Source organism: Azolla caroliniana, unplaced genomic scaffold, assembly GCF_043228905.1.
Source record: "Azolla caroliniana isolate FFs.n. ecotype wild unplaced genomic scaffold, voAzoCaro1.0.p SCAF_11, whole genome shotgun sequence".
In the NCBI taxonomy this organism is placed as follows: domain Eukaryota; kingdom Viridiplantae; phylum Streptophyta; class Polypodiopsida; order Salviniales; family Salviniaceae; genus Azolla; species Azolla caroliniana.
This window is the reverse complement of record NW_028230446.1, coordinates 2,844,959-2,859,226: the sequence shown is the minus strand read 5'-3', so window position 1 is coordinate 2,859,226 and position 14,268 is coordinate 2,844,959. Positions and strand designations below refer to the sequence as shown.

At 37.9% G+C, this 14,268-nt stretch overlaps 1 protein-coding gene across 1 annotated transcript; it reads right to left on the bottom strand.

The window, feature by feature from the left end:
• Positions 1 to 3,365: 3,365 nt before the first annotated feature.
• LOC147857590 (aspartic proteinase 36-like) lies at positions 3,366 to 9,447 on the bottom strand. Its single transcript, XM_087327766.1, has 10 exons — positions 8,708 to 9,447; positions 7,564 to 7,693; positions 7,023 to 7,270; positions 6,697 to 6,924; positions 6,377 to 6,542; positions 6,035 to 6,108; positions 4,485 to 4,578; positions 4,152 to 4,242; positions 3,993 to 4,064; positions 3,366 to 3,894 (listed from the first exon to the last, which is right to left on the bottom strand). The coding sequence occupies exons 1-10, from the start codon at positions 8,995 to 8,997 to the stop codon at positions 3,728 to 3,730; spliced, it is 1,560 nt and encodes a 519-aa protein (XP_087183892.1). The 5' UTR covers positions 8,998 to 9,447; the 3' UTR covers positions 3,366 to 3,727.
• Positions 9,448 to 14,268: the final 4,821 nt, after the last annotated feature.

Below are 14,268 nucleotides of genomic sequence, written 5' to 3'. Positions count from 1 at the left end.
TGCCCTGGAATCTTCTTCATGAATGCCGGCGAACCGACGTCATATGAAGAAGCATCAACGCAGCCGATTCAACAACATGGCATCTAGCGATGGAGTCAAAGACGACCTCCATTTGACAAAATAAAACTTGGGACTTGATCGAACTACCGAATAATCGTCGTGTTATTCTATGCAAGTGGGTCTATAGATTAAAAGATATGTTTGATTCCACCAACCCAAATTTCAAGGCCAGATTTGTAGTGAAAGGGTTTCGACAAGAATACGATGTCAACTTCGACGAAATCTTTTCACCAGTGGTGAATATGACAACCTTGCGGTTTGTGCTTAACTTCGTGGCAACCGAGGATTTGGAGCTGATACAACTAGATGTTAAAACGACATTCCTCCATGGTGACCGAGAGGAGGAGTTTTATATGGAGCAGCCGAAAGGCTCGTAGCATCTAGCCAAGAACATCTAGTCTCTTGTCTCAAGCCAACTATATTGGACGTGTCTTAATGTTGTGATATGGGGCCAGCCACAACAAGTTGTCAAGCAAGACTGAGAAAGATAATAATTGAAGCACTCAAGACAGAAAAGCACCGACACAGAGACACATAGATTTTAACGTGGAAAACCCTCAATGGGAAAAACCACGGGAGCTCATAAACTCCGAAATAGAATCACTAAGTAGAGAGGAAGATACAGGATACTTAGGGCCACAACCTGGAGCTTGACTTCATCTTACAAACAGTTATAACACTCACACTCACACTCAGTAGTTAGCTCACACTTTCTGTACATACAAAAATGATTACCCTCAAATAATCTCTCTACACATCAGAATGATTGCCCTAGGTGTATTTATACTCATACACAATATGGGCTATTTACAAATGTTGAGAATCAAGCTCAACCTAGTCTAGTGTGTGAACACACCTTGAGAGTGAATGAACACTCAAAGGTCAAAAGTCACCACTACTTTTGTAGCATTAACTATGTGTAATAGAATCATATTCTATGACACATAACTAATGAGTTTCCACATTCCTCATGACCGATGAGCTTCAGTAGTTAATGAAGAGACAAGGTGACTATATAAAGCACCCTCCTCCTACTTTGTAATGTGTTTGTTAATCTTCTTTGTAATATACAGTTTTCTTGAGTATTTCGATTTTTCATCTAGCTTGTGTTTCTCTCCTCTCCTCTCCTTCTCTCTCTCTCTCTCTCTCTCTCTCTCTCTCTCTCTCTCACACACACACACACACACACACAACACATCTTTAACATATTCCTCTTCATAGAATCACCATGATTCTTTACAACAAATGTAGCCTCTAATCAGCTATGGCCAAATCGATATTTTTTGGCTTTCTACCGGACAACATCCGATTAAGCTTTCAGTTGATCGGCTCTCCAACTCATCCCATCTGGAGGGACTAGTTATCCCAATAGTTAGAATGCTTCAACATGCAATCAACCAAATTTGTGTCGACCCCAATCCCAATTAGCCTTATGCTATCTTAGAAGAACTGCTCGACATCCGCCCCGGAGGGGGAAACTACGAAAACGGTACCATATGCACCGGTTGTTGGCTCCTTGATGTATGCAATGGTCACAACACAACCGGGCTTAGCCCACGCTATAGGAGTCATCAATAGATTCATGCACAATCCCGACCGAGTGCATTGGAACGCAATGAAGCATCTGTTCAAATATCTGGTGGGCACAAAAGACTATGACATCCTATTCGACCCAAATGAGACATCATGCATAGTCAATTACACCGACTCGGACTTTGCCGGTTGCTTGGACAACCGAAAATTGACCACCGGATACTGCTTTAAATTTGGCAAGGGCATAATCTCTTGGAAGCCGAAACTCCAGGAGCGCACGCCGACCTCAACCACCGAAGTTGAATACATAGCCACGTCTAACGTGGCAAAGGAAGCTTTGTGGCTTGGTTGACTGGCGCGCACGTTTTGACAAGCCGACTCTAATTCGGCTCTAGTTGTCTACAACGATAGTCAAAGCGCCCTCGCTTGGTCACGAAATCCGGTCCATGACAACGCATCGAAGCACATCGACGTAAGATATCATTTTGTTTGAGACTATGTCATTTCCGGAAAAAACGGCCTCGAGAAAATATCTACAATCGATAATGTCGTAGATTTGATGACCAAGTGTCTTCTAGCAAATCGTTTCTATCTCTTCGACACCAAATGGGCGTTCCTCGCTTTGTCACGAAATCCATTCCATGACTACGCCTCGAAGCACATCGACGTAAGATATCATTTTGTTTGAGACTATGTCATTTCTGGAAAAATCGGCCTCGAGAAAATATCTACAGTTGATAATGTTGCAGATTTGATGACCAAGTGTCTTCTAGCAGATCGTTTCTAATCTCTTCGACACCAAATTAGCTTTGGCCAATCTGGCCTATTGATTTGGACAAAAGCCATGTTGATGGGTGGGGGGTGGAGCCAAGAAGAGCTCCACTCCCCTCCTAAGGGGGTTGACCGTGAGGAAGAGAGAGAGATGCACAATTATTGAGAGGCAAAACTTCTACTATCATTCATGTCCCCTATGGTGGGGTTATATAGGTACATGAGGGAGGGTTACAAATCAAGAACTTAGCCTTTCTTACCAATGCCAATGTTTTCATAGTACTTTCAATGACATGGGTGAGGAGTACATTAAGTGTGTTTCAAACATGACTTATGAGATTGTAAACATTCCTATAGTTGTGTGCATGTTCGTGTTCCGTGTGTGTACCTCGACTAAAGAAATTAGTGAGTCTTGCTTTAAGAGCTAGAGGGGTAAATTGAAGTCACGTTGATCACATATGAATGCCTCATCGAAGAAGTGGAGCCTCATCCTCAACTATCCACAAAGGTTGAAGGCATTCACTTTGGCTTGCTTATTGCTACTCTGTCTCATCTCCACCAACTATGGTCCTAGTGGAGCATCGACCATCTCCCTAGTGTCAAACATAATACTTATCCATATATACATTTCCTTTATTTACTCTCAATCTTCATCACTTATCATAACAATCAATATGGTCGTCAAAAATCATCCACATGCATTTGATATCTCCCTTTGAGTCTTTTGTAATACATCCATTCATCAAATGCTTCATAGCAAGTTGCACGTTGGCGTAGCTTCTTTGCGTTACCCATCTTGATCGTCAATATTTGTCTTGCAATTACCATTACTTCTTTGATTGGTAGTCCATTGGTAGCATGCTTTGCAGGCAATCCTCATGACACTCCCACTCATTAATATGATACACTTCCCACTCCAATTCTCCCAAAGTTTGCTCAAAACTACGAACTTCGCATTTGGATGCTCCTTTTTTCATATCAAGACTCTACATGCTTAAATACTCTTACAAAAGACAAAGATGATGGTTCAATTTCCAAAATGAAGATAAACAAGTAATCAATGGGTTACCTCCACTTCATTTCTTGGTATATGAACCACTTCAATTTCATATGTACAAGGATAATATGTCTACTTCTTAATTGATGGATGATGATATGTAGTCCTTTCGTCAGAAAACTAATTCTCTACATTGTATTTTCCTAAAGTGTATGTTGGAATGTGTATGTATATATGCAGACCAAGGAGCACCTTCAATGTGGGGGCATCATCTATAGGGCTCCAGCTCAACATTAATCAATGCATGAGCCTTCACTTACTGTTTCGTCATTGGCTTCATTGTCAAATGACACCATCTATAATATGCTATAATAAAATGTGTGATCTCAAATACATTTTCATACTAGAGAGTAATAGAATCAAGGAAAGAGAGAAAGGGCTCATTTTCGATGATGATGCAGAGCTCTTCAGTTGATCCGAATGTACAGGTTGGCTCTTTCCATTCATTATCGAGACATTGATCGGAATTGAACCTTGGAAAAATAAGGTCAACAGCATTGGTTATTCAACTCATGCATATCCCAATCTCTCACTCAAAGTAAGAATTATTTTTAGAATCATAATAACTTACAATCATAATCAACCCAACCTATTCGTTGATTCTCGAGATCATATACAACGAGCTTGTCCTTCAATACCATATCTACAAAGACAATGAAATCAGTATAAACATAAAGATGAATTGATTGAGAGAATCTATCCAAGTTGAGTTAAGAAAGTGATATCTCACCTCCAAATATTGTCGATATTGAGTTACTACTACTAACTGTTGTACTGGAATCCATGGAATGCCATCCAATGCACCAGACTTGGATATTCACCTGAAGATAATTATAATCCGCCACACATGGTTGGAAATTGAAGGCTAATGGACGACTGGAGGATTATATGGAAAACACCATTGCTAATGTTCCTCATAAACCTTAACAAAAAATAAAAAATTCACCTCTTGGAAAAGTGAATTTTCATTATCCCAGGGCGTGAGTTTTTGTGAAGTATATTAAGATATTAAGTAAGAGTTGTGTGTTCTGTTAGATGTGTCATAAATATAAATAAGCCTTACACTTTCTTGTTGTTGGATGAGATAATGGCTGCCCTTAAGTTTCATATCTGCTCCGTCGAAATGGAGAGTAACTGCAGGGAAGGCATCATCCACACTGCCGAAAAAACATGGTGGAATGAAAAGTTTTAAACACTTTCACATGTCTTTTTATTCTTCATCTTGTTTACATTTTTATACATTACTTTTTGCTTCTCACAAAATGTAAATTCCCTTGCTTTTAACATGGCAGAAGGAAAAGTTTTAAACAGTTACCGTGTCTTTTTATTCTTCTTCTTGTTTACATTTTTATGCATTACTTTTCGTTTCTCACAAAATGTAAATTCTTGTGCTTTTTTGTTTTTTCATGTGAGTGACATCGATGTACATGTTTACCATTCAACCTCATCAACTATTATAAGGCATGGAAAGACTATTTAGTAGGAGATAGAAAAAAAATGTTGGCATTTCACTTCTGTGTCTGAGGTCACGGGTAAGAAAAAAGAAACAGAAAAAAAGAACATGATGATTGATGCCCATGAGGTCAAACAAGAATAGAGCAAGGTTGTTTGAAGAAGGTCATCTTCATCATTAAAAAACAAGACATTGATTGTGCCAACAAAGGCATCGAAGAGGAGAAACAGATGAAAACCTCTTGCCATGTCTACACATACATAAGGTGAGGGTGGATGAAGAAGCAAGTTCAAAGATGCTTCGGAAGATAGTACATTGGTATTACGTTTCAAGATGGGGATGATGGGAACACCATCGTTCATATATCTTGAAATATATGCAGATAGATTTTATTATCATTCTTGTAGGTCAAAATATGGCCTCTGGATGAAACGTTTTACCTAGTATGCGGAGGTGGTAAGTGATTCTCGATGATCAAGAATCTTATCAATGAAGGTCACAATCAAGATTGCACAGTGGCTGAGACAGATGTTTGCAGGGATAGCTCAAGGTTGAAAATGTTGGGAAATCAAGAACAGAATGTGATCAACGGTGGAGGATTGGAGTAGAGTGTGACACTCAAAACTCCAGAACTGTGTTCAAAACAAAAATATGCATAGTTTATGAGTCTCCTCCTCATGTCAGAATCCAAAACACCGTCTATGGCATCAAAGAGCATTGCAGTAGTGTGTGATACTCAGAGTGAAGAACTTGTTGGGGGGTAAAATATGCATAGTCCATAGTTTCCTCAACAGGGTCCCAAACACACTGACTCTAGCATCGATGAGCTTATTTTGAATTGACTGGAAAACCACATCGCTGGGAGTATTAGAAGGGGAAAAGGTTCGTTTAGTGGATGACCTCATAAAAAGCTCAACTGGCAGCATCATAGAGGAAGCATGCCACACATGCTCATAACCACGCAGAGGAAACATCCGAAGACTTATTCTTAATCATGATCGTCACAACCATGTCCACAAGCCCAGCTCAATGAGACCCCAGATGGTGTGCTTCCGTCTCTAACACTTATTCTAAGTAAACTTGCAGCTTTTTTCACAAATGAAGAAATCCATAGAAATAAAACACATAAGACATGCATTGTGATATGAAGGAGAAATTACCTTCCGGAATAAACAAAACACGTATTCCCAGGTTGTGGGAGCTGATAAGCCTCAGAAGGTGCACCTTTGATAATCTTCTTGAACATAAGAAGAAAGTGGTAAAAAAGAAATGTAAGATCAATTATATTAACATCTAAACTCAAATAATGGCCTGTGCGACCTCACAAAGATTACAACTGTTCAATGTTAACCTCTTCAATATCACAACCACTTAAATGAATAAAAAACAATCTCTTTCTATGATAAATTTCTAAAAAGAATGTGTATACAATTTGAGACGTTTAAAAACTTAGTAATAATATTTAAAAAGAGAATTAGTTATGAAGAAGTCATGTGACATACTGAAGTTACAAATGAAGTGTAAAGTGGCTCCACAAGGTATGCAAGAGTTGTCCCACTGTCAAAAATGGTGCCTTCAGTTATTTCTGCAGTATCATAGGCTGATGATTTGACTTCCATTTGTACACCATTTACAGATATACCTTTCATCTTCACATTGTAATGTGTCCTATATCATAACACAACCAAATCAAACAAGAAAAGCAATTAAAATTTTTACCAAGAAATAGGTTAATTCATTTTTAATCTTTGGAAGCAAGATTAAAGAAACAAGAAAACAATTAGCTCAGTTTTGCACAATTAGAGACGTCATATTAACTCACTGGGAAGAAATGATTGGAGTGAAGGGAAACCCACGATCCACAACATTTCCAATTACAAGAATGCCACCACCTTTTTCCGACCCTTGTAAACAATGAGCAAAGACGCGGGGGATTAGCCCTTGCATATATAGCTGAGAAATAACGGATAACTTGCTCTGACCAAAACCCATTATTCCATCCACTACATTTTGTGCCGTTAATAAGTTACCAGATTGACTATATCCACAGCTGCAAGCATCACATCCATAAAGAAAAAAAGTAAAGAACAAAATCAGATTGATGTTTTTGGTTTTTTTTACAATACATATACACACAACATCTCCCACCCGAATATTATGTTTGCATCTGTATTGTCCTGTGAACTGTTTGCTTGGATAGTGTTATACATGAATTTGTCAGAAATTAGATATCCAGTTGTGCTACTTTCATCTCCATATTGGAAACCATAGCCACAATAGTTTTCCCCATCACAATTAGTATTCACAATCTTCAATCCATTGCCACAAACAGGATTGTCACATGATAATGGAGAGCTCGTAATTGATGAGTCAGGATCATAAGGTACTAGAACCATCTGGGGCAAAAGAAAAAGAAAAACTTTTAAAAACAATGACCCTTCAGATATATAAAATCATGAAAGTTGGGGAAAGAAGGCATCAAAAACCAAACACCCATACTTCTCGGGAATGTTTACCAGAATGCCCCTAAGTTTCCTGAAATTATCAGAATGCCCTTCTATAGTACAAAAAATATACGGTGTTCTGGTAATTGTTATGGAAAAATCTTAGGGATGTTCCGGTAAGTGTCCGCACGATTAGTTGGAGGTATTTTTTGTTGTCTTTCACCTCAATTTAATTATAAACCTACACCAAGATTATTTGTTCTTGGGCACGCAGTACAGGGGTTGCAGTTTAACCATAATAAATCACTCCCAGTATCCACTTGAACATAATAATCTTTCAATGGAGTTCCCAGACTTATGCGCGTAAAGTAAATCCTGTTTCACAAAGAAATGATTCAGGAATATAACCAATAGATATCCAATCTAAGCAAATGTGTATATGATCAATTCATTGAACATATAAGAAACAAATATGTGTACCACAGGAATATTGTCCACACAAATTTTCTTTGTTCACTAACATATACGCCATTTTGGACTTGCAAAGGAGCTAGAAGAGGCACTGATTGAACAGAAGCAGCTTCATGCAGATAGAAACTTGATGCAATTTCTTCTTCTCTAATGCCATTATATATATAACAGTAAATAGAAAATAAGGTATAACAAATATCACTGTGAAGTTTGAAACAGTTTCAGATGATTGCAGGATCATATAAAGAATGATATGTCTTCTGACCCTTAAAACTTCCAGGGCAAGAACGGGATTTCAACTTTGGGTAGCTAACTAGATGGCCATGCACATATTGGCATTCTAAATTCTAAAGTATATCATATTCTTTACCCGATAAAAGGAAGACCATCATCATGGATTCTTTGCCAGATATTACTTTAGCCTAATTGATCGATCTAATTTTCTAATTCATACATAAATGCATTCAATCTATGCATACCTATGTCATTCATTCAGGGTGTGAAAAGAAAAAACTAACCCAACATGCACAGCTTCAAACCATTTAATCATATAAATCAAATATGCAAATGTATGTCATTACGGATATCAAAAGATAACCTGACTGAGCCACATAAGGATTGAAATATCCTCCAAGTAAAAATTGCCTTGTATTTTAAACATACCTTAAATGAGTTTCAATCATTTTCAAGCATACCTTAAATTCATTTTGAGAATTTCCAAATATACTTTAAATGCATTTAAATCATTTTAAGCATACCCTAAAACAAATTCAATCCTTCTAAGCATGCCTTAAAATGCATCCAATGCTATTAAGAATACCTTAAATTCTTTCTTTTTTTGACGTGCATTCAGTCATTTTAAGCATACCATAGATATGCAAAGTTATTCCATTTAGGATGTGGAAAGAATAAACTGACCCTGCCACATAGGGGTTGAAATTTCCTCCAAGTGGGAATTCTGTTGCATTTGCTAGAACACGTCCATGTCTTGCCATATCATGCGCTTTAAAGAGGTCCATGTGCTCCTTACTCATTCCTTTACCAATGCCCTTCTTCGAAGATATAACATTAGTATATGCATGTTGGAGTTTGATGATCCCAACATGACCTTTGGCATGTACACAATTGATGTACATGAACGTGAGGTATAAAGTGATGCCTACATGTAAGTGCTTGTATGGAGGATTAATTGTAGGCTGAGATTTCATCACTAACTGAGAAGGACGGGATGATTAATGGGTTTAGGAAAAGGTGATTTGGGATTAGAGTTTACAATTTGGGATTCCAAACTGGGGTTTCAATCTACAGTTTGGATTTATGGCTTTCAAATTTGAGTTTTGGACTTAGAATTTGAAAAGTAGAATTTGCAATTAGGAATTACAAATAGGGTTTGTACATGGAGTTTTAAATTGACGTTTAAAATTAGGGTGTCTAATGTAGGGTATAAATATTAGGGATTAGGATTAGCGACATAGATTAAAAGGGTGTTAAATTGGATTCATTGCTTACAAAATAAGGTCAAGTTTTCTGTGAGATAGATAAACGGAAAAATTCCCCAAGCGGGTTTTTATTTTTTTGATTGAAAGAAATTTGTGTCGAATGTGATGTAAACAGAGACCCAATTTCGCATAATTAATGGGCAAAAACGGGAAGAGCCCTAAACGGCACGGGGTGCGCGCGATGGATTAAAACGGAAAAGAACAAACTATGGATGAATAAAAGGATGAGAAATGTTGCGAGGAAAAGCTGATTTCTTGTTTGCTTCTTTTACCGAGAGAATAAGTGATGAATAAAGAAGAAGAAGAAGAAGAAGAAGAAGAAACGCACCTGTTTGTGATGATGGGTCGAATGGAGAAGAAGGGAGATTAAATAAAGAAACCGTTAATTGACAAAGAAGGGTCGTAAAAACCCATCAGAAAAGTGATGGTGAAGAAAAGGGAGCATTTGATGGCAGGAACAGGAAATCGAAGGGAGACAGGAACAGGAAAGAAAGAGAGAATGAATGGATGGAATGAAGAAAGAAGGAGCTGCTGAGCCCGCCTCATCAAAGGAAGAACACGTATATGTATTGTATGTATTGTATGTATACAAATATGTATATGTATATGTATATGTATATGTATGTCTCTCTGCATTTGGTTGAACTATTTACATACATACATATCTCCATCCTTTTTTTGGAGAAGGCAAAATGTTTACCAGAATTGCATTCATTGAATAAGAAAAGACTCTCTGAGTGACTCTATTTGTGTATGTGTGTGTCCAAAGAGAGAGAGAGAGAGAGAGAGAGAGAGAAGAATGAAAGAACTTGAGTTCGGATCCACATCTGGTTCCGAGAGGAGAGGTTTCTCTATGCTCCTGCACAGGTCTCTCATGGGCTTCGGCGCATGTCTCTATAACCTTAGTAATTTCATTAGAAAGAGATGTATAGATAGATGGATGGATGGATGTTGGCGCGTCTCTATAACCTTGGCATTGTCTCTATAACCTTAGCAATGCCATTAGAGATAGATAGATTGATAGACATATATCTTTTGGTGCGTCTCTGTAACCTTAGTAATGCCATTAGAAAGAAAGAAAGATATATTAATGTCTTCTAAGACCAAAATTGGCCAATGAGACAATTGGTTTACAACAAAAATAGGGTATTTACCCATTCATTGAAAAGTAACAAGATTCAAACATTGTACCTCCATATAAACAAACTCAACCCTTACCATTAGAGATAGATAGATAGATAAATATCTTTTGGTGCCATCTCTATAACCTTAGTAGTGCCATTAGAGATAGATAGATAAATTTGTATTGTCCATGAGAGAACGATTGTGACCTATTAGAGATGGATAGATAGATATCTTTGTATTGTCCATGAGAAGCCAATTGTGTCCTATGACATGAAACCTAGCCCATGGGTGATGATCGAAATTGGGCTCTCGCACTCTCTCATATTTATGACTTTGATACCACAATGTAAACAATCAAGCCAGCAACCAACCACACTCGTGTGCAAGAGAGAGAGAGAGAGAGAGAGAGAGAGAGAGATTCTAATATCGCCTTTGGAGGTCAAATATGACCAATGAGACCAAAAATATTACATTTCACATGATACGTGTGAAATTGAGTAGCGACTCTCAATGTTCAAGAACTTTACCAACGAATGTTGCAATCGAGAGTGCACATTGTGGTTGTGAGACAAATTTTGTGCAAGCATTGGGCTCGGTCAAAGATATGTGGAAAGCATGGTCGAATATTATCAAAGGCAGAGCATTGTATCAAAGTGTGATACTCAGACTCTCGAATTTGTTTAGGGCAAAGTGTGCATAGCCGGCCACTCTCATCACTTGTGCCCCGGCGCTCTGTCTCACATCGCAATGCATGTGAGGTAAGTCGCATGGAAGCAATGGTTTGAATGGCAGATAATGGGATGGGCTTTAACATGTATCGATGTGTATGGTTTCCCCGTTCCGCAAAGAATATGGTTTTGTAGTTAGGTGCAACATGTGTAGTATAATGTGTGAAGTGTGAGCCTCTAGATTTGTCACATGTCATGATACATTGGCGTTGCTAAAAGGCCTCATTTACAAAGGAATCTACTAATGCATCATAAAGCAAGTGTCTTGCATCCCATCTACCAACCATTTTCCCATATCTTGCATCCAACAGAAACACAAAAATTTGCTTTTATGCATCTTATGGATCTTTGTGCTTGATTCCCATGCAATTCTAGGAAGTCAAAGTGAGGGACTTTTTTGAACCTTAAGCATGTATTCAACAACCCTTTCCATGGTCATGATCTCAATGGGAAGCGATCCCGTCTCAAGGAGGAGGGCGTAGGGCGTTTGTTTCTTAACTTGTAGAAACTTTGTAAGAAAATGTTTTTGGACATTTTCAAACTCTTTCCATGTAGATTTAGGGATGATACTACCCCATACTTCCACCCCATAGAGAAGAACCGGTGTCACCAAAGTGTTGAAAAGATATTTCTTGAGGACCAAACACTTAATATCTCCATGATTGCATATGTTTTGAAATGCATAGTATGCTCGTTTACCCACCTTTAAGCAATGTGTAGCACGTTCATTCCATCTATGATTTGAAGGAACTTCAAGGACAAGATATTTGAAGCTTGCCACACATTCAAGTGGCTCATTATTGTACATAATGCATGGTTTATCTCTTTTTTGGCTCTTCACAAGCATAATCTTTGTTTTAGAGATATTAACACTTAATTTAGTATGCATGCAAAATTTTGCAATGCCTTCATAAGCTTTTGTGCATCTCCCAAAGTATTTGCAAAAAGCACTACATCATCTACATATAGCAAAATCATAATGACAACATTAACAATTGGAAAGTCTTGAACACATTCTTCCTTTACAAACTTGGTAACCATTTCTTCCAATTCATCAATGCATAGATATATGCACACAACATATAACCTTCTCATATATTCGGGAAATTGCAAGCATATATTCACTTGGCACCTCAAGTTCTTCCACTCATCTCCAAAGATGGTCACGAGGTACCATATCAAAAGCAACAATATAAACCTTTACCTCTAAGGCAACTTTCCTCCATTAATACTTGAAGGGTAATAAGGTGATCAATGGTGCTATGGTGTTTTCGAAAGCTAGCTTGTCCATAAGCTCTCTTACCATTTTTTTCAACCCATACACTTATCTTTGATTCCTTTATACATCTAAATAGTTTTGCCATTAACAAGCCAACCATGATGGTTCAATAGTTGTTTACAATATTTACATCTAAACCACCTTTATCTAAAGGTTTGATCCAATTTGTAGTACAATCATACGACATACCATGTTGCAATGCATCATTAAACATATCGCTTATCCATACATGTACTTCCTTTCTCATCCATTTGAGCATTTCAACCTTTGTACAATGAAGATCGTTTGCTTTTCGAAAGGCCAATTTCAAGTCCTATGCATACATCTTCAATTGTAAAGAAGGGAGACATATGTGAAAGAGAACCATAACAAATCATCTTTCCGGCAAGAGATAACTCATATAAATTCTTCTAATGCATAGGCAAGTCGTGAAGAGTTAAGTCACCATAACTCTCAACACGTTTCCCCTTTAAATTTCCCCAAATTTTAGCACATGCATATGCTTTCTCTTGCATTTGGAGAAATTGTTGAATAACTTCCCATATTCTTCTCTTTCTTTGAATAAGCCTTTTATACTCATGCAAATGTTTTTGGTAATTTTCTTTATCCTTAACTACATCCAAAACCATAAGGCACTTTCAAGCTTCACAACATTCTTTATCAAACCATTTTTTCGTTGAAATAAATTTCTTGGTGCATTTCCAAGATGTGCGGTTGATCAAAAAATATTTGTTTGTACATGAGAGAATGACTTTCTTAAAAGCTTCCCATTTGCATTCTAGTGTGGCACCATGTTATATCTTTGTCATTTGTAACATATCCTCAACCATCTTGGAATACATGGGTGTTCGCTTAAGGTTCATGCTCAAGTGCAGTGTCGTGAAAATCCGCGCCTACAGGTCGGTCGAACGGGACCACCAGGGTCTTTGACCGAGGAGGATGAATCGGGTGACTTGTGCATGTAAGGAGTCAACCGTTTAGGTTTATAGTCGAATCGTTCTTTGTTGTCGAAGACGCTTGTGCAGGTTGGTTGAGAGACAGAGAGAGAGAGATTGAGAAAGTATTTACCGCACCACAAAGATGTCGAGAAGTACGTAACACACGTGCCAAATGTTGCGATGTGCATGGCACACGTGCGCAGACAATCATCGGGCCTCTATCCACAACTGGTGATGGAGGATCGAAAGGATTGTTCAAGATAATGAAGCGGGAACGTCGATGTCTACACCAAAAGAACTCGATGTTTTACTAGCGCAAACGAGAAAATATTGAAGATAGGTAGGTAGATAGATAGAGATAGACAAAAATTCCAATTCCGAGTTTGAACCCTTGATTTTGAATTTGAAAACAAGACACCACCAATAAGGTAACTAGTAGTTTTTTAGTATTACTTTGTTGATTCAATACATCTTTTTTATTCCCCCTCCTTTCTCTTCCTTTCTTTCTTTTATAAATGCCCCCATGTATATGATGCATGTTAGGGTGTAAGCCATGCATACAATGCATGAAATGCATGCGATGCGTGATTGCCATTTGGCACTCATGCATCGCATGTGATGCATGATAACCATGTCACTCATTCAAGCTCTCATGTAGGAGAATTTACATGTCAAAAGTACAATGATGAAAATAGACTTTAAAGAAACAACTTAGCCTAATGGTATGTCAATTGTCTCCTATGTTGGTGTAAGGTTCAAAATCCATGTGCACATTAATGTGCTAATATACGAGTGTAACCATCACCCCTTTTATGCATGTGCACATTGCACCTTCTCGGTTTTCTCTTTTCCACGTGATTTTCACACAGTTGCCGAAAATCTTCACAACGGTTGTTTATTATCTTCAACG

Bases quoted from the DNA above. Each gene is read 5' to 3' on its own strand.
- LOC147857590 (XM_087327766.1), bottom strand. From the start codon at position 8,997: ATGAAATCTCAGCCTACAATTAATCCTCCATACAAGCACTTACATGTA. The intron at 7,271-7,563 runs GTAGGTTTATAA...CTTTTGCCCCAG, and splicing joins CAAGAACAAATAATCTTGGT to ATGGTTCTAGTACCTTATGA. The intron at 4,243-4,484 runs GTAAGGCTTATT...AATTATCTTCAG, and splicing joins TCATCCAACAACAAGAAAGT to GTGAATATCCAAGTCTGGTG.